Below are 22,319 nucleotides of genomic sequence, written 5' to 3'. Positions count from 1 at the left end.
CAAATATTACTAATCATTTGAAGGACAGCAATTGAAGGATTCTCGTGGAATTTTTATGCATATACTATGAACGAAGGGTAATAAAAGTTTCACACTACGTGATTTATTGTTCGCTATAGACAAATATTAACTTCGATTTGATGCAATTATGGCAAAAATTGAATAAATGAAATACGGAGGAATAAAGACGCATGTACAGGATTTAAGAACTTTACAACAGTATTTGTAATATGTTGAAACTCTTTTTTAAAAAAAGTACATTTTTCCTTAACTCTTTTTCTGTATAATAGATGCAGGTTCACAGTCTAATGACACGATTTGTAGCAATGACACCGATTTAAACAAAAATTCTACAACATGTTCAAATTAACGTGATAGTTTGCAACGACTTCTCTACTTACATTCCACCCATTCTACATTTCAAATATATTTCTACAAGTAGTTCGATTACCGCTTTAACAAATGGGAGACATTTGTTCGGGGAGACTATATCGTCGGTTCGCGAAACACGCTTCTCTTTTTCTTGACATGAGCCATCGATCGCCTCGCGAAGAGACCAATCTATGAGGTCTCCTGTTCGTCGAAAGAGAATTCTTAGACGACTACTGTCGAGTGTATCTTTGTCATCCGACGTTCTGTACGTCTGGCTCGACTGTTTGTCGCTCCTGAGGAGAGTTGTCACGGCGAAATTACCCGGGACAGCTTTCCCTTTGTAACTCCCAAGGGCAGCGCGCGCCGCATCCACGAAATTCAACCGCATGTCTGGCCGTGCACCGTCTCATCCTTCCACGGGTTTCGATCTGTCCGGTTGCTCCTTGACGTTCCTTTTACCCGTTGTTAAACGACCAGGTTAGCTCGAGCAACGTTCCGCAAAAAGCTCGGTCACAATCAACGCCGACGCCAAAAGCCGGTATAAGAAAAGAAAAGAAAAGAAAATCCCCGGCAGAATAAAGCCGCGGTCGCGGCAGCTCTCACAAAAGATTTTTCACGGGTGCAATTAACTGTTAGAACAATTTAAATGCTGTTGACTTCTAAATTCAGGTAAAAAATAAAATAAAAAAGGATATAAAAAAACAGGAAATAAAATAAAATATTCGTTGAAATATGCGTTCATATGTGCCGCATTTGTTAACTTATCCTTGTCTATTGATAGTTATATACGCCCCGCTCATCTTTAGTTTCTTAGATATACTCTAGTACAAATATTTTCTTTGTATGCAAAGAAAAGATCAATTTTGATGCATGAAAATAAATTCAATTTTATTTCCACAAATACACTTTTATTCCTATGAAATTATAAAGATTTGCAATCAGTTATTAATACATAACAGTAAGATTATATCGGCAAGCAATCTCGATCACTAACTACCAAAATGCTCAATAAAAAATGTCGAATTTCCACGAAAATGTCGTCTTCGGGATCACGGTGTATAGTAATCCACCACAACTGATATGCATTCACTTGTAACAGCCGAAGACGCTTCGAAGCACGCCGTGTTTAAATTAACTTGCACTTGCTTGCACACGCTGAATTACTATCTATGAGAAACCGGCACACTTCCCGTCGAAGAGGGCCCATTACTCGACTGGTGGCGCAACCATAGCCTAAAGGCGGCACGTTCGCAAAGAAGACGGCAAAGCTGGTTTGGCGGCGTATGTAAGCCAACCCTCGGAATAACCTGTTAGACCGATCTCTGCTGCGCAGACCGTGTTCCGGAAAATATAGACGGAAAAGCGGGCTCCGGCTGGAAAAATAAACGCGTCATTGGATATGTCTGGCCTTTTCCGTCCTCTCCTGCGCGGGGAGAGCTTGTTACACCGCAAACGCTACTTGCATACTGATTCGTTTCTTGCGCGGTGCTCCTCCCTCGCCCCTGCGCTTCCGCCGCGTTGATCAAGGGAACGAAGATGAGGTTCCCGGCCGATTGGAAGTATCGGATGAACGAATTGAATTTTAAGAGGGGCGCCGATACGTTTCTTTTCCCTACGAGTAGGATCAAGTTTCTTGCTGCCTCTCCCGGCCCGAAGTCCGTCGCGAACTTCGAGTCAGTTAAACTCTCTGATCAGGAACCACGAAACTTGTTGTTTGCAACCGAGGACTTCGAACAAATTGGGATGCCTAGGCGGTTCGAATCGTAGATTTCGACGAGCCAGTTATCGTCGTTTCTCTATCCGATCTATGGCTCAACCTGAATGCTCCAGTTCTGGCAACAAGGATATGTATGGAATTTTGAAACTGTGAAGTTCGCCACAGGCAGCTGTTCCTTTTCTTCTTTCGGGATAACGTTGCTCGTTACGTTCTATAGATCTTCTCCTCGGCTTCGTTAGAGACCACTGGAATATAAATTTTTGCAGGAATGTCGTATAATAATAATACATAATAATGCATCAATTATGGATGACACAAGTTGTAATTGGACTCGCTGATTAGTCTTCGATCTTATATCTAAACTTTAAGTTTGAAGATATTATATTTTTGTAACTTGTTTCTCTACGTCTCTGAATTCGTTTTACTATACTTTATGATAATGTGTAAATAAAATATTATCCAAGATCGGAAAGATTAATGTCTTGAGGAGCTGGCAAGAATGGTCTATGTCAATAAACAAAACGACACGATGGGCAATTCACTTACGCTTCTTTAAATTCAGAGAGCAAATTTTTAAAATATAAAAAAAGCGTATATATCTACTATTATTTCTCTTTTCATTTTATAATGAGTAACGTACGAAGATAAGAATTTGCATGAACGAACTTGTACAAACGCTTCCTAGCAGACACTTGTCGTGATTATTCCATGGATCCCACTTCAATTGCAGCGGCTGCAAATTCATCCGTATTTTTATCAGGAATTCAATTTCCGTGCTCGCCAAGGTTTCGTATCAGGTTTCGTCCGAGTTTCTTAATATTCCTTAAATTAAAGAATTTCGATTTATGAACCGCAGAAATAGGGAAAAATGTCGACGGACTGACCGCCGACCCGTTCTCTGCCCACCACCTCGGACGTTCCGGTCGACCAATGAATCACCGAACACCTCCACGCGGTTTACAAGGGATAACCTTTGCCTTTGTCACCGTAAATCAGGCTATCTCGCAGCCGGAAGGTTTTATTATTTTACCCGGCAGCCGGCAAGCGCCTCTCGGGCTCCGCTGGTCGTCCGAGTTACGACAGATTTCACGGGGGTGGCGTCAACCCTTCCTGCTCGGTTACGAAGCTATGAACTTGCGTCGACGGGTCTGAAAGCTGCTTATTAGATTTTAAATTTCACGCGACTGTAAATACGCGCCGCGAGACTCCCGTTGCAAAGTAGCGTAATATCGCGCTGGTGCGGCTGTAAATATTGGAGGTTGGATTACTTCTGATATTTGTCGCGACACGTCTCGTCCCCGAGGGTTGATTTTTATAAAGTATACACCGCAACACCGCGGAGCCGACATTCCGCGGCTTGAAAGCATCGTTGACTTTCGCGTAATTCGCGAGACGTTCTTTTCCTTCGTTGTTTAACGGTGTCTCGCTGGTACGTATGTATCAGGAAACCGCGCGGATTAACCCTTTGCCGTACCATTTTCTTCATAGTTACAATGGTAAGTACCTTTTCGATCGTAATCATTTCTTAGAGGAAAAAGAAAATTTACATTTATTCTATGTCTACATGTACTAGAGTGATTAAATGTTGATTGTAAGAGGACATAATGTTATAGTAACTTAAAAGGACAGAATAACAGTCATACTTAACAGGATATTACTACAAATCTTCATCACGAGTCTGACTCGTTAAAGTACGGCAAGGGGTTAATGCACCGTCTCGTAAATAAACCGTCGGTTTCACTCATCGTCGACGAACTTGCCACGTAATTGTGATTATTATACGTGCTACATCTACCTAGAAAACTTTTTTCACGACAAATTAGCGAATTGATGGCGGCATGAACTAAGTAAGTCCACCGTTTACGCTCTAAATGTATTCATTACTTAAAATGTCTCGCACTTTTCTCTGAGACTACTTAGCTCGATGATACTTCACTTTTCAAGATTTATATTACATTAATTAAATATTTCGAATACGCGCATTTATTAAATTTACTGAAACCACAGCTTATTCAACAGGTATCACAGTTTTCATACATTTGTGGTTATTCCACATATTTCCAGACATAAAGAGAACTTCAATATTTTGTGCGGCAGCGCTAATGGGAAAACTTTTATGGAAACAGATTATTGTTAATAACATCGTAACGTTATTTAGTTAAGCTTCACCTTAGGGTTTTCTATTTGTTTAACTTTCCAGTGTACATTCGAGTTTTGGAGTTTTCTCGATAAAATCCATCGGAATGTGCACTGGAAAGTGAAAAAAGAATATAAACCCCCAGGGAAAAGTTTAGCCACATTATTTTACGAAGAAGAGGAGAGCAATTTTTAATACAGACATTCTTCTGTATGTACTACAATTTTATGGGACGGCTGGAATTTGCAGTACAATGGAGTAGAAGGTGACTCTACGTGAAAAAATAAGAAGAAAAATTGACTTGAAAGATTGCCATCGATGCGAAGGATTTATTATTCATTTAAATCATTCATTTAACACGTTGACGGCTTGACACACCGGTGGGTCACGCGTGTCAGACCCGTGAGGCGGCGTATATTTGCTTATTTTGCTTGCATTTCACAAAATAGAACATTATAAACAGATATTTAACACGTTGAGTGCTACGTGAGTCCCCAGTGACTGACAGTGAACTTTCCGTTCAGGCGGCGTCGGTCCCTATGGACCGACAATCAACTTTTCGTTTGGTCGATATTGGTTTATATATTTTAAGGAGATATTGATTTTTAATATCAATATAAATTTATCAGTATTAATTTAATTGCTTTTACTCCTTCACAATAATACTATAAATGGGGTAAAATTCTATACCCTATGGAATCATTACATGTTTTAAATTTAGCTTATTACAAGCTATCAATTAAGAACTAACTTCGTTTATACTCTGCAGTCGAGCGTCCGGCATCAAGTTCTCACGCGTTGCCGCCTGAGCGGAAAGTATAGCAAGATCGACGCGGCACTCAACGTGTTAATAGTAAAAACATAAAAATTCAATATTATAAACTTAACATAATTATTTAATTTTTGTAAATTTCGAGTCGCCGACTCACAGAGAACATCGTGAATATCAACGCCGGCGTAAACGTGTTAAATGATGTATTATTCTAATAACGCAACCAACATACGAAATTCAAAATAATCCCAGGCGGTGAAGCGCTTTCGTCTTGACGGAATTGGGGTCTGCAAAAACCCTACTTTATCGCGGTGTCTTTGCTCACACACGAGTATTACGCGATATAAATAGAGACAGAAAGAGGGAGAGAGAGGGGGGTAGAGGGGAGAGGACGTCGGAATAGTTCGCTGTTCGCTTTAAATGCTAATGAACCTATCCGGGCACGGAAAACAGAATCCGCCGAGCGGAAGCAGAACTCGCGAGTCGGCCGATACGGAGGAAAAATGACAGGCCGGCCGAATTAATTTCAGGCGACAATTATTCCGGCGGGGTGGATCACGGATTAAGACGCCCGGGCCAGGAAAGTTGCTCCCGTCCTGGCCCCCGTAATTCCGATGCGCGCGAGGAACTTGCGAAATTTGCGGTGCAACGACAAATGCCTGCTAACTAACCGACAATCCGTCTAATCTACGATCCGCGCCGAGCATCGGAGCGTCGATCCAGCGCGACCGGATTACGAAATCCTCTCGAAAACCGTGAGATTTTTCCGGCTACGCTAAAATTGTCGGTTTTTATAGATCGCGACGAGTTTCGACGGATGTCGCCCGGAAAATGAACCGACGGCTGATTAACAAGCATGAAAGAAAAACGACTCGGTCGATTAAATTTATGGGCAAAACTTGGAACCGTTCTCTTCCGCCTCGTTGCTTGTAAACGATTACCGTAGACAATTTCCCCGCTCCAACCGGGTAATATTTTATGGATCTGTGATTCAGACATGGTGTAAGATGGAGAGATCTATATGATTACTTCACCACAAAATTTCTGGAACGTGAACAGTTTACTTCTATGATTCCCACCGAAAATGTGAATAATCCACGTTATCATTCAATTCGACTAGAAAAAACAAATCTAAACTTGGCGCAACATGGACAGGTAATATATATTTATTGTTATTAATATTAACTATTATCATCATATTTATAATATTTATAATATTTATTTTTGAGTTAGTCGTTCCCGTTTCGCGGGAAATTATTATTTTTCATCTCCGCGTGGCAAGCTGATCTCGTTTCCTTCGGAGATGGTGAATTTCACCGGGGCGCGTTGCATCAGAAAAACTAGCCGAAGGCTACGGTGAAGTCGCAATCGTACCTTCCACGGGTATCTTGTGTAATTAAGTTATGCCGACTTATTCTTCACTTTAAACCCGGAATTGAAAACGTAAGTTACATGACCGCCGCACGAGAGACAGGAGTGGAAACCGGAGAATTTCCACGGTTAACAAAGCGCGGAATACAGCCCGGGTCGTCGCAACTTTGTGCCGTGGCCTCGGACCCCGGCTAATTAAAAGCATGCTCCAATTAGCCCGAGATAATAGGCGTGTGTTCGCGACGCAACAACTATGACAAGTTTCGCCCCGGACCACGAGATTTCTGATAGCGCCGCATGTCCTCCTGCGTCCTCGTGTTTTCCAATCTCGCCGCGCTCGACTATAAACGATCCGATTAACTAAATTGCGGGTAATCCTTGGCTGATATTTTTCGGGGAGGATTCGCCACTAGGATCTCGATTTTCGGCCCGGACCGATCCACGCGCCGATAAAAGCCCGCGCAATTTTGCGCGGCGGAGCTTTTATAAAAATTACGAACGGTCGATTCGCTGCCATCGAACAGCCGACGTCTGCGGACGAAGTAATTACTGTTGCTGGCCTTGATTAATAATTATTTATGATTGCGACATTAATGATATATGTATAATTATTTATATGTTATTATACATATAATTGCGACACGCCTGCCCCTTCTATAAGACATTACAAAAGTTACCAACGAGAGGCGGTATCTCATCTGAACATTCCGCTGCATGTTGTAACTTTTAATTAACGTTGTGCACGTAATTAATCCGACTACAACCATACAGGGCGAATAACTGAATGATCTAAAACAAATATAACTTTCACGGACACGTATTTTTTCAATGTTTTATTATTTTATTTAGGATTATAATTAATAGATATTTTTTAGCGTTGTGCCACTAATACATGATTTTTCCACAACATTTTTCATAAACTTGATTTGAGGTCCTAAATATCGGACTATGACTCGAATGTTTTCCTAATTGAGTTCTAGTATTGTTCAAGATTTATTTAAGTTCTTTCAATCAGCCCGAGAAAATGAACTTTAGATCGCCAGATCAGGTGATGAAAGTCAAACAAATTCGATATTAAAATAATATTAATTTGATATTTCTTCCAATAAATGTTCATATCTTGTAACGAAATAAGATTTTTTTGGAACCTCACAAGTGGCTGCATTTTTAGTTTTCGTCAACAGCTTTCCCATCACTCATAATTTCGTACCGACCATATTAGCATAGATATTCCCTTATTAATACTTGATAAATTTGTTTGGACAGTAACTTATATATGCTAAAATTAGAAACGAGATAAGTTGTAGCAAAATCTACCAAGTACAATGCCCTAAAACAATGAAAGACTTGTTACAGTGAAAACAATCTGAAAGCTCCTCGTCCAACTCCTGCGAAGAACGGTATGGCTATATTTCGAGACAGTCGTAATCTGTGTGTTTTAATTATTCCCATTATTACGGAAGTTTCACCGTGAAACGAAGACGAGCAAAACGGTCCGTCACAATTTTAAAAATATCCTCGTATTTTTTGAGCTCACTCATCCGCTGCCATTCCAAAGGAGTGCTTTCGGATAATGGACCCGCGCAAGAAAAATGTATTTCAATTTGCACGGGGTGCGATCGCGCTCGCCGCACTAATTTCTCCTCATTTTCCTCCTCTGGCAGTTCACTCTTAACTGACTTGAGAGGAAAGTGCTCGAGTCTCAGCCAGCCCTTCCGGGCACCAAACAGGTACGTTCCTCCTCTAGGTTCCCTCCTAAACGCTAATGGTCCCTCTAAGACCCTAATGTAACGTAAAATCATTGGACGCGAACATTTTCGGTGCTGCACCGCCGCGGAATTCCACGAATTGCCGTGCCCTGGAGCACGCGGCTTGATACAAAATGCTCGATACCCCTTCGGTTCTTTCACAGGGTCCATCGATCGATAACCATTCGCGGGCGAGCATGGCCGAGACGCGTTTCAAAAACTTCATTTATCATTTAATCGGGACGATAGCCGCGGCAGCAATTTTCTCCCGGCTCGCCTTTGGTTCGTCGCGCCGGTTCTGGGACCGACAACACCGTGGAATTTTCCCGGCGCATTATTTTCAGCCGTGAAATCGCGCAATAATGCGTCCGCCGGCGAGGCACACGAAAATGCTGTTAGCGCTGATTATTTTCGACGATAACAACTTTTCGACGGGTCGGCTTTGTACGCTTCTATCCAATTTCCCTGGCAGCTCTCGGCAGTAGACGTCGAATAATTCACGGTGATCCGCGCCCCGGCACCGTTACGTGCTATTCATTCTGGTTCTGACCAAAACAGAAAGAGCGACGAATCGCGGGGGACTCAGTCATTAGCACCATTGGTCCTTTTATTAAGCCCTCGCGCTCTCTTCGCAAATATTTCCGCGGAATATCCTCTGGTAGTTCTCACTCTTGCCACGTTTCACTCTTTGATTTATCCGATTCGGTTGCGCTCGTAATCCCGCGTTTCACACAACTGTGTCAAATTGCGCCGCAATTGTGGAGGATACAAAAAATTGCGACTTCTCGGTCGAATTATTCAACGATTATTTAATATTCTTGTAAATTTCGTCACGCAACTGCGCCGAATTACTACAATCGTGGAGTATTAAAACATTGTGCAATATTTAAATTTCTAATAAATTTTCCCAAGAAAAAAGATAATTATGTTTTTATCGAAAATATAAAACTACTGGAAATGTCAAGAGTCTGCTTAGAATATTTTTATACAGCGTCGGTAGTGCATCTTTATACATTACATGAGCAAATTTATAACGAGATACACAAGGTAGTAAAAATTTCACAATTATGTCGGAACGTAGTCATGTTATTTTCGCATGATTAAAATTAATAAGAGCAGAAATACAGTGTTGTTTAACCTCCGTGTTTTTTATATTAACGAAGATACTTTTTACTTTGGATGAAGGTCCATAATCACTACTCACCACGTTGTTAATCAACAAAATTGTGATATGTTAAAACATCGCAGGCGTAGTATACTAAAAAAGATTCATTAATTTGTGTTAATATGTGTGTGTGTAGTTTAACACGTTCAACCCGGCGTGTACGTTCAACACAGACATTGCATTTTATTTGTACATATATTTCACAATTCGTAAATAAAGTTTTATAAGTACTTTATAACAATTTTACGCAACAATGTCTGACTTCAGACTCAAGCCACTGACAATAGAAAAATGGCGAAATAAACACGCGCCGCCAGACGAATACATAACTGATAATATCGAGCCTCGCGACCGTACGGACTTCGAAAAAATGCGCCGGGTTGAACGTGCTAAAAATGACAAAATGCAACAATTAAAACAGATGATTATCAAATATCGTTCAATGATGACATTTTTGCCAAAAGCGCAAAAGGTTTGATTTTAAACTTTTGTATTGTGTAACCTCTGTATTTAAACATTACTGTATTGTATCATGCCTTTATTCCGTAACAAAAACAAAGCTGTGAAATAGTTACAAAATGAGAATAGAAAAATGAGGTTACTAATCTTGTATTGTAGGAAATCTTTCCCAACGACGGTTATAGAGAACACAACTAGAACTAGCTCCTTAAGCCCATTGTAGGTTTAACCCATTTAGCTACTCTATTGCTTCGAAAATGCAGTTAAACATCGCAACACATGGCATTCGCAGCATTTAACAAAGAAAACGCGCACCTTTCGACTTTCCCTTCCCGGAAACAATTTTCATAGACAGAAAATAATTGTGAACTATAGAACATTCTTTTCATCTCCCATTGAAATTTTGTGAATTATAGCCCGAATGAATCGTCTCAAATATGCAAGACTTATAAATAATAACTAACTATGCAGGTTGCCTCAAGTAATTCAAACATCCGAGGAAAACATTGGTTGATTCGGAATATATCATTTTTTTAGAAATATTTTACTGACCTTGAAATTTCAGAAGATATAACCTTCAACAAATTGTTTAGTTCAGCATAATATTTATCTTCTGAAATTTTAAGGTCAGTAAAATATTTCTAAAAAAATGATATATGTTCATCATTATTGTATAATAACCTAGGCGAAGAAGAATCCAACGATCTGTGGTGATATGATCTTGATGTGACTTCGAATTTGAAAAATTAAAGAGAGTAAGACAGTTGACGTAAATAGCAAAATAACTATGACATAAGTCTTACTAGGGTTTCAGAAAGTGTTCTTGAATCTTGACGGATGACTGTAAACACGGTTACAATAAATAGTAGACATTAATACAAATTCTTATTCTTTCGATAGCTCTAATCAGTACGTTTAAGAAATAAATAAGAAATTGATTTGAATGATAATATTACAATATATTTTTGTATATATTTTATATATTTTTTATATAACTTCTATTTTATATATTTTTGTTTATGGAAAAGCTAAAAGGAACTCGGTACAAGCATCTAAACTGTACGCAAAAAAGACACCCTGCGAAAATGATCTTTTCTGATATAATTTCGACCACATTATATCACTATTGACACTAATTTCTGACCAATCTTCAAAATTCATTTTTACTGTAATATATTTGAACAAAGTGAATTTGAGTAGAATGTTTCAGATGCGAAAGAGTTCAATTGCCACCCCCTATGATAAATGTTAATGCTCTAGTTTCGCTTCAATTAATTTAATTGCTTTAAGTATGAGGAGATTTTAGTGGTCGACTGTCGGTAATTATTTTACAAAACACTGAGTATCAAATCACTGAAAGGAGAATGATCAAAGCCTATTTCCGGGGAAGATACTGAAACATTTTTATAGGCAAAGATCGCTATTGATTAATATTGCAATGACATATCTGTATCACATTTCCTTATATCACGTGCTGGATGTCAAGTATTTTAAGAATCTTGTTGCATTTTTTACATAGCCATTTCAGCAAAAATACAAAGAAGTGACCATTTCTGTTACGACTGAACATGGCTCTTAATTAAATGGAATTTTCTATATCGAAATATAAAAGTACATTTTACCATATATTTACACGATGTATATTATGATTGTTAATTTAACACTTTCATGCAGCTCAGCGTACCAACAATAATTACATAAAACACGAACATTTAATAATACCTTCCCCGCTGTAATAACAAATATATTTTTACAAAAGTATTTTACAACACCTGATATTTTTGTCATTTGTGCGCAGTATTAAAGAAATTATTAAAATCCAATCAATGCAATTTCATGCTCGTCTGCAAAAATTCAGCAACATCCGATTTCTACCGTTCCTGCCTCGATTGTTACTTTGAGGGACAGTTCAGTGACGATATTAATAAATTGTCTTCATTTTACGGCAATTATCAGGAACGAAATAATATGTTATGTATTCTCATAAAACCGTGCGAAAAATAATGAGAAGAATGATAATACAAGTGAACAAAACGCGTTGTATTCCATCAGAGATTGAGAGAGTTCAAGCGGATAAATTTACTGAATATTTTAATGGAAATGACGAATGGTACGTAGCTGTGGTATTTTTCAACTAACAGCAATAAAATATTGCCAATGGGTTATCGCAGACAGAAAAATATTCTTGAATTGAATCAGCGATCGCAATAATCGATAAAATATCATGTTTTATTGAAATGAGAAATAAAATCTGCCCGTGTGAACAAACATAGAAAATTGGCGTAAGAAAAGGGGGGAAATGACGGTTGTATTTTGTTTTACATTCTACATGTATTTCGTTCTACATTCTACATTTGTTCTACCTCTTGCAATCTACCTCTATTTTACATAGAGCGACATAAGCTGCCAAAAATATTAAACAATTTTTAATGAAGACATCCAACACGTGTGACGTTCACGATTTCGTAAGTTTCGGATAAATAGTTAAGTTAATTTCATTACAGTCAGTATTTTTAAAGTTATTGCGAATACAAATAAGTTTTGAGGGATTTACAACGAATGACATAAATAGTGTTAAATCGTGTCGAATCATTTTCGAATCATTTGATCGCATCAAACACAATTTGCGGGAAGCGTTGCTTTTTTGCTTTGCTTTGAAGAAAAATGCAGCTGATGGACATCGATTGCTGTGTGAAGCATATGAGGAACATGCTCCATTAATAAATACGTGTGCATAATGGTTCCGGCGTTTTAAAAATGGCAATTTTGACATCAATGACAAAGAACGCGAAGGGACGTCAGTAAAGTTTGAAACCGCCGAGTTGGGGGCTTTATTGGACCAAGATTCATGTCAAACTCAAAAGAAGCTCGCTAAAACCTTGGAAGTGACTCAACAAGCGATTTCAAACCATCTCCAAACCACGGGTATGGCGCAAAAACAAGAAAATTTGGTTCCGTATGAGCTCAAGCTAAGAAACGTCGAACGCTGTTTTTTCACTTGCGAACAATTACTCCAAAAGCAAAATCGGACGGGTTTTCTGCATCGAATCGTGATGGGGGACGAAAAGTGGATCCACTACGACAACACAAAGCGCAGAAAATCGTGGAGTAGGGTCGACTATGCTTGAACTTCAACGGCAAAGTCGAATATTCATGGCAAGAAGCAAATGCTGTGCATCAGGTGGGATCAGCTCGGAGTGATCTACTATGAGCTACTCCAGCCTAACAAAGCCATCACTGAGGAACGTTACCGACAACAATTGATGCAACTGAGCCGAGAATGGAAGCTCAAACGGCCCCAATATGTCAAAAGACATGACAGAGTAATCTTTCAACATGACAACGCTCGGCCACATGTTGCAGAAGTCCTCAAGGACACTTTGGTAGCGCTTCAATGGGATGTCCTAGCCGACCCGCCGTATTCACCAGATATTGCTCTTTTCAAGTATCACTTGTTCCGGTTAATAATTCATGGTCTGGACGAGCAGCACTTCACTTCCTACGAAGATGCCAAAAATTGAATCGACTCAAAAGACGAGAATTTTCTTCGACGTGGCATTAGTATGGTGCCTGAAAGATGGGGAAAAGTCGTAGCTAACGATGGGAAATACTTTCAATAAAACTAATTCTATCAATTTCTTTGAATAAAGTTTCAAAGTTACAGAAAAGCTTCCACAAAACCTATTTGAGTCGACAAATTGTTGTTGAATTGTTTTAAAATTTCGTGATAGAGACACGTTGCATAAATTATTCAAGTAATGAATCTGAAGTGTTGAAAGTGGGTGTACTATCGTGTAATACGAGACGGAATTAACCCCTTAAGGACGACGTCTAATTGTCGATGTTTTATATATTACCATAATTTCCGATATCTTCAATATCTATTAGCTACTGTTAACAGTACCTGACAATCTATCTAATATTCATCAGTAGACTCTGAATTTTCATGCAAAGTAAACATTTTCCAAGTCACTTACACGAAATTGAAATTAGATAAATACATACTTTGTTATTTTAAGTAAGTCGAAAATGGTGTGGCAATGTTCATTTAACCCTTTGCAGTCGGAGCCATTTTAAGTGAAAATCCATGACATTTGGTTAGACTTGTAGAGTTGCCATTTTATATAACTTTGACCATTTTATATATTATGGAATTGCATTTTGTGACTCATGCAACAGTTAGCAGCTCTTAACAACTTTCTAAATATAAATGAATAAGATAAAAATTATTTTGAAACGTGAAATGATCATTCTTAGCGGCGCCTTAGAGTCGTCACTCGACCGCAAAGGGTTAACCTCTTTAGGGATGAATTTTCATAATAAGAAACGGTCTATTGAATTTTTTCTTTTTTTTTTTCTTATCCATTTCATTTCATTCGATGAGGTTTTTCCGACATTACTAAGGGATTCTGTAGCGAATAGTTTATCAACTGATTCTCATTTTCCATATTCTTAGAATAATTATAATTTTAAGAAAACTAAACGTACACATACGTGAAAGTATCCCTGAAGAGATTAAATCCGCAGTTTATAACTATCGGAGTCAATCCAGCGTGCAGATATCGCCCCTGAAGATTCATGCTATCAATCCCTTTTATTACGAACCACGGGGGGGACTCTCTCACGACATCGTAAATAGGCACGCCACTAATTTCGATCAAGAGCTTCCCTATTACCGATGCATTTACGCGCCTTCGCCCTTACGTCGCCGCGTTTTAAAACGTCCGATCGCATTTGCCGCGATATTCACGGGCGAAACAGCACCCGCGATGCCGTCGCTGTTCGTGGAATAGCTCGACTCGGTAATACGGTTGACGAGGCTAATTACCGTGGAGCTCGCAGGGCGCGGCGCGACGCGCCGTGGCGATAATGAGACACGCTCTCCCAGAAAACTTCCGCGGCTTGGTCGAACGTCTCCCGAAGTCGATTAAGAAATTCGGTGGCAGCGCATCCCGGCTTCCGGTGCAAAGCTCCGGGACGTCCCCGAGGTTTGAGGAGGCCGGTGAACGTGGAAGTGAAGGCAGAAACGAGGAGGAGGAGGAGGCAGCCGCCTCGATATTTCTTGTATGTGTTTGCCCGCGACAAACATGCGCCTCGGGAACGTCTGCATGTAAAATAGAGATCGAAGATGCGAATAAGAGAGAGGGTGAGCGTCGCGTTTGGGGAAATTCCGGTGGTTTGTGGTACACGACGGAAATTAATTCGACTCGTATATCCTTCGATCAAACCAAGTCGTTTGGCCTTAGCTTCCCAAAAGAAGCTATTGGCCGGCTCAGTTTATTGCAATATATGCCATCGTCGTGTGGGAAGTACAGTGTCCAAAGACAGGAAGAAATCTCCTGAGACAGATGACGAATACAAGGGATAGACTCCGGCGCTGCACTCTCGCGCATTACTTCACTGCTTTGAAATGAGAAAATTTGTTCACGAGTGTAAAAAATAACAATCTTCTAACACTATAATGAAATCAACTAATAGATTATAGAATTAACAACTAATCGAAACGTTTGAAATTGACGAATACGTTTCTAATTGCCGTTAGTTATTAAAATATTTAAATTTACAATTTTAATTCAAATGACATGAAACATAATGGTGTTGTACAACCGGCTAATTACCTTTATTATTATTCGTTAATACAATAAATTATTGACGAAGTAGCTGCGTCAAATTAATTGTTTACCAGCGTTTATTTTGGAGTATTCATTGTTCAATATTAACCTCATTGCTATGCAGTCACGTAAACAACGCTATTAACATTTGGAATTATGTAAATGCGGCGCGTGAAAAAATAAGAAACGAAAACTCATTGATTTAACGCTGTTTACTGGATGAGTCGTATTTCCATTCGGAACACGAAAATATTGCCTCTAATTGGACGTTCTCCTCCTGTCCCCACGCGCGATACGCGAACGAGTTTTGTATATTACGATCGCGAATACGCAAATTGTGTTGAAACATGTATCAGCGTACCTATACCGTTTCTATGTTGCTTTTGTAGAAACCACCGAAGTACATGATGTGACAAATATACAAAATATAGTCCACTAACAAATGAACACGTCAAAGCGATAACGGTGGACACTAATCTTCTTGCACCATAATGTTGTGTCAAGCTCGTTACGAGTATTTGAAACACGAAAGGGTTGTTAGCCAGAAAGAAATGTTAATTAAGCAATTAATCGAGCTTTTAGATGATGTAGTCTTTATGAAAACAGACAAATATGTTTTCAACGACTATCGTTCATGGTGAAGTTATGAAATGATTAATGCTAGAGGGATAGTTTAATTAAATGATTAGAAAAAAAGAGTTACTATAACAGATAGATGAACCATATTCAGTTTCCACGAGGGATGAATTTTAGCCAAAGTTTCGTTACAGTTTCGAAAACAATAAATAATAAATACGATTAGTTACGCTTCTGACAAAATGTACCTTATAATGTATCTTAATCTAGATAAAAAGGATTGAGCAAATTCTCCGAATCGAGGATCCAGCGGGAGACCGAATAATGTATCTAATTTTACGCGGAGGCAAGAAAAGGTTATGAAACGCATTTACATTCTTATAGCGACGGTGTCATGCGTTCAGGCTCTTCTCCAGCGGAGCTGAAAGCTGACGAAGCTTAGATTATTTTCATGACGTTGCGAGATACGGTTGCAACATTTGCGAACGATCTGACGTCGCACAGTGTGGTATTTGGTTTGAACGAAATTTGTTCGATGGTAGTTGCAAGTTTACAGTAATTTAATAAAGTTGTCGAATAGTTTGTGCAATTTAATTAATATCGCGTCTCTGTAATTCATGCGTAATTTAATTTTCTGTTCATTTCCAAACTCTTTATACATAATAAGTTGATACCTTTAATAAAGATGAACTGTTGAGTGATCAAGAGCAGCGAATTTATTTTCTGTCGTCGAATGTGAATCTCCTCAAGTGAATATAAACGAATGAGAACCAGAGAGAAACTTTCTCCAGTGCTTGGTAAAAGGAGATATCGCCCAGCATTAAACGTCAGTTAAACCGTCTGGATAATTCACAATCATCTGTTAATAGCAATTATCCGTTTCCCTTGCGATTTTAAACCACGGTTTTCGTTCCGGACCATTCAAGCAACTTTTTCCTGGAACGTTTAATAATTTCTGGAGCGGTTCCGGCCGTGTCGTTCGTGAAAAGTGATTTGAACTCGTCGCATAATTTATGCTCCTCCGTGAACGGTCCTCCGGAGAAAGAGGTGGTCCGCGCAAATATTTAACGTGTCTCGCGACGCGAGTTGCTCGTTGCGTCGTCGACGCTCCGCGATGACCGACACCGCGCCGAGAGAAAGATGGGAGGAAGGAGGGATAGAGAATGCACGTTCTTTTCGTTTCTTTTCTCGTTTTCGTTTCAGGCGGAGCCAGCCTTGATGTACGACAGCGTACAGGTGTTTGCCGTGGGATTAAGGACCCTGGAACAGTCGCACGCGTTAAGGCCCGCGAACATCTCCTGCGAGCTCGAGCACCCTTGGGATGGCGGGCTGTCTCTCATCAACTACATAAACTCGGTGAGTTTCTGCCCGAGCCCCTTGCAACGGTAGTTCTTTAAAAAATCGCGGCGAATGTAATCTTCCCTAATTCGCGTCGCGGCGCCGCGACGCCGTGCCGCGTGGCGCCCAGTTCCCTACACGGCCGTGTCGCGCGCCTCGATATTTCCATACTTGATGACGGGATTCTCGTACTCGACTCTCTTAGGTAGCGGAGAGCGAAGATTAATCATACTTTGCAACCTGTTTACACGGACAACCAAAAGACCGTGTCAAATGGAATGTCTAATTTCTTAACCTCTTGCACTATAATAACGAGTCGGACTCATGATGAAGATTCCATGCATGATCTACTAAATTTTAGTATTACTAATTTATTTCAAATCGAAACCAAATTTAATTTTTTCTGTTATCAAAGTACAGAAACGGGAGTAAATGAAGACAATACGAGAAATAGGAATTGTCTAGTCCTATTAAAGAAAGTATTAAGAATGAATAAATGTTAATTAACACAGCATGAAAGGAATCATAGTGCAAGGTGTTAATAGTCATGCATAGTTGAATTAAAAAATATTTATTTGAATTAAAAGAGAACAATTTTTCTTTCACTTATAACATTTTAGCCGTCAATGCTGATCGATCCTTTCTTTAATAGTGCCTTCAGCTAAAGCGATATTAACAGTAGATTTACGGAGATTTCTTATATACCTATCTATATGGCATGCATCAATTGGACGCAAAATGATCTCCATCTTATCATTAGAACTGTGATCCTACCTTAATTACAATACATTTGAAAACTCCGACAACAAATTTTTGTAACATCAAAAATGGAGGAGATATTAAGGTGGTGGAAACGTTTAAACGAACCACCCAGTATATCCAGTAAGTTCAATACAAAACACGTTTTTCATAACCGGTATAAAAACTGGTACATTGTTGTGTGTTACACGTCGACCAGTAGAATAACTCTTCCAGAATTCTTTATTCTTTGACAGCATAAAATGTGTGATAAAAGTACCAGCCTCGGCGGTTGTCGTGCAAATGTCGTGTCACAGAATACTAGTATTTCATTTTTACTACAATGCACAGTCTGAGGACTGAAATCGAATATAATTGAAAGAATTTCAAACGATAAAACGATTTCGCTGCATTTAGACATTTTAATAAATATGATTCTGTGACGTGGTAAAATGAAATACTTAACAATAAACCGCATCGGGCGCTAAGAATGACTGGCATGATGTATTTAAAGGCTGAATAGAGTGACATACAAAATCATGTGATCTCACTCGATGGTTACAAACAATAAAATAATATAACAACACTAACAGATCATAAAAGAACACTAATATTTTAATTTAATAATTATTATGTTATTAGCATTGCGTTCATAAATTAGACCATTTACAAGTTTCACTTACCATTATGAAGTAAAATATTAGAAACTGCAAATTGTCAAAAAAGATTTCACAACGATACGATTTCGAATATCCTGCAAAGTTTCTTAGCGTACATTTAAATATCATTCAATATTTATAGACATTTCGACACTGCAATCTTATGGAAACCATAGAAAATACTCGCAACCATATATTATCGTTCGAAATGAAATACTTCTTCCGAATATGTGCGAGATTACAGTCTCGAGATATGAAAATAATTCCGTAATATATTCAGAAATAGTTGGGTAGAAATGCAGTTAACTTCTCCAAAAGGAATTTAATGTAATGCAATACCTTCACATGTCGGAGGAACAATGTTGTACGAATAACCGAGGAAACCGGAGCTTACGAAGGAAACGTCTCAACCCTCTTGTTTACGTTAATCCACTTTCTTGCGATTCAGTCGTGAATTATAGTACGCGAAATAATCAGTCAGATGCCAGTGGCAGTCATACTTGCGAATCATTTCGTATTCATCTCTTTATAGACAGAATAAATTATGATTCACATTGAGAAAAAATTATAAACGTTAAAATTATTTGAATTTTGAAAAAATTTAATACGTAACATAACCTGACATCATCTAATATAACCTGACAATACAGTACGTTTTGCATAATTAAGTTTATTAGGACCCGATAAATATTAGATAAAGTTGATATAGCAATTACTTTAACCACTTTAATAGTTTACCTCGACCGTTACTCGGGCAGCGTGTACTTAAATACACTAAAAATTGGTCTGTTAAGTGATTAATGGACTACGAAGCTTACAGTTGCTTTTACCTACTATGTTCTTACCGTCAGCATACATTTATTATCTCGTGTAACGTATCTCGCACATTAGCAGCATTGTTTTACCAGACATTTCGTGTTTACAAGTATAATACATTTCAAATGTACCGTTTAATTATGACTCCTTAATATTCTAACAGATAATTGTTACCAAATAGCCACGCTTATTTAACCGCCTTAGTACTGAACAACGATATATCGTTGTTGACTATTGTTGAAAAGATAGTTTTCGTAATATTTTTATTAAACAACGATTTCATTCCTTATTTCTTCTCCCTTTTCGAATTTGTTATTTATCAGACTTTTGAAAATTCTTGCAATTTCTTTCCGAAACTTTATCAAACTTCGTCAAACGAGTTTTAAACACTTCGCTCAGATACAGACTTAGACAGATACTAAGAGGGTTAAGAAGTGAGAAGAAGAGAAAAAGGAACATCGTCATCAAGTTATTATTAAATGCACTGAGTGATAGAATGGTTATTTCAGCACGTTTGCACGCATATTGATCGGTGTTATCAAAGTAGCGACTCGATCCGGGTGGATTAACGAAAGCTCGTACACCGCACGATTTCGATAATGAACAATCTCGTTAAAATCGGAAATGACTAAATCAAACAACTATAATTGCAGAAGTGCATCTAATTACTGTGGAGGTCCGCTTGCTAACAAAACAATCACATAACGCAATAACAGGGCTAATAATGGCCGCCCGAATAACTGATATTATTCTTGACGTTTCGCGCGGGATCAAGTATTGTTCGCGTATCGATTCGTTCGCCGCCACTAATGTCCAGAATTTCTGATCCGAGGCATTTCCGGCCTTACAAATCTAGACCTATCAGAGCATAATAATGCGCGAGCAAACGGCCGCTTTGTGTATAGACGTCGGACCAGCTGAAAACCGGTTTCTATAAATTTCAATCAATATTTTATAATAGCGCGTGTTCCGCGCGAGCAACGATTTTCGCTTTCGAAGCTCGAATGATTTATTTAAAATAGTGCACGAAAACGTGCTCTTCTGCTCTTTTATTCGATGCGAATAGTTTTGCTTCGTTATGCGTTTAATTTTACCGCGATACGCACAATGTAGCTCTGGTCGATTCAAGTGTCAATCATGCTGAGTACAATAGTCACTTTAAACTTCCGTATTTCCATACTGTTACATCGTAGTAATTTGTATTGTACAATTAATGGGAAAATAATTAGATAATTAAATATCAATAATTATTCGCATAATTTTGACTTAAATTTGGCAAAATGCAACAAATTTATATCTTGAATAAAATTTTGCTATGTATCTGAAGTATGCATGAGGCAGTATAGTATTTTACATAATGATGTTGTTTGTGTGTAACGTACAAGTTTCATTAAACCCAGAATTAACAGTGTCACGAGATTGCAATGTAAATTACACTTCGTTTATTGGCAATAATAGCGTGCTCTGTATATTACGTAAGGTACATGCTTTCATGCGTAAATGACTGTGATTGCGTACGCATCAAACATACGCAGTATGGAATACTCATATTAAATTATGTTCCATTTGACCTTGCTTCCAAATACGAGGTGTAATAATATTATGTGCCACGACTGCCATGGGTAGAAATTGAATTAAGAAAGATTCCGCGAAATTAACCTCAACCATGAACTTCAAGGTCAAAAGGTCAACAATCTTTTTTATAACCGCATCATATTCCATTCGTATTCTACGGATATTGTAATAATATAATCGATTATGCCAAAAATAAAATACGATGCAGTTAGAAAAAAATTAAAAAATTTCTTTTGTACTGAAAATTCAAAGACAATTTAGCGGTACCTCTCTTAATTTACTCCTGAGATTATAGTTTCCCTTTGAGCCGAGTCAGTCATCTGCGACTGACGATATAAAATTTTCAAAATTAAATTCTTCTGTATAAATATAGTTCAAATAATATGGCTATTATAAAAGAAATATAATTTCTAAATATTATTTGTTACCAACAAAAATTTTTATAAGTATTATTAACTCTTTGCACTCGAGTGGTGACTCTAAGGCACAATTAAAATTATTCTATTTCATTCCAAAATAATTTTTGCAACAATAAGGTTTAGGATTTAAAAAATTGTCAAGTAGTAAAGCTGTTGGTAAGAGTCACAAGAATAAATTTCGCATGCATAAAAATTAATTTTCTTAAATAGAATGGAAATGCAACGAACCAGAAAAATTATTTCAGATTTACAATTAAAATGGCTCCAAGTGCAAAGGGTTAAAACACGCTATTAGCAGGTTTCACTTAATGTAATAACGCGAGCTAAACAGAAAGGAAGATAAAACGGGCTTTGCGTTTAACTAACAATTTCTTTGCTCTCTGTACAGTCGTTCTTGTGTTACTTCAGTTCTCCGGCCGTTTAATTGAAAACTGTTTGAGGAAGATCCTAGTTGAAAGAAAAAGTACATTTAATTTTCCGTCTTAGACGATTCGAGAACTTCGAGTTCCCATAGATTTTTTTTAATTAGATTACTACTTGCCGGAGGACATTCTCCCCAGTCACTCGTGTTTGTACGACGATACTTTAACGTTACAGCGGATAAGGTAAATAGAACAGTTGAAATGGTAAATACAGAGATGAAAGGAGTACTATACAACCAGCTCGTATTAAGTAATTGGTATTATTGCAACCTCTAATTCTGGATTTACTGGCGAAAAAGAGCCGGTTTCTTAGTGGTTCGTGCAAAAACCAAGACTTCCTTCATGGTTGTAATATTTCACGAAATTCAATGCATCTTTTCATGAAATACGAATATGATATCGTCACATAAAATCAATAAATTC

At 38.3% G+C, this 22,319-nt stretch overlaps 1 protein-coding gene across 1 annotated transcript in view; it reads left to right on the top strand.

The window, feature by feature from the left end:
* Positions 1-22,319, top strand: part of LOC144467996 (glutamate receptor ionotropic, kainate 2) — a 211,558-nt gene that overhangs the window by 122,180 nt on the left and 67,059 nt on the right. Inside the window, exon 8 of the mRNA XM_078177070.1 lies at positions 17,133-17,285. Within this exon, the coding sequence (XP_078033196.1) occupies positions 17,133-17,285 (153 nt within the window). The remainder of the gene's footprint in view (positions 1-17,132; positions 17,286-22,319) is intronic.

Source organism: Augochlora pura, chromosome 1 (assembly GCF_028453695.1).
Source record: "Augochlora pura isolate Apur16 chromosome 1, APUR_v2.2.1, whole genome shotgun sequence".
NCBI classification, from domain to species: Eukaryota; Metazoa; Arthropoda; class Insecta; order Hymenoptera; family Halictidae; genus Augochlora; species Augochlora pura.
Note: the sequence above shows the minus strand (reverse complement) of the source record. Positions and strands in the feature narration are given on the sequence as shown.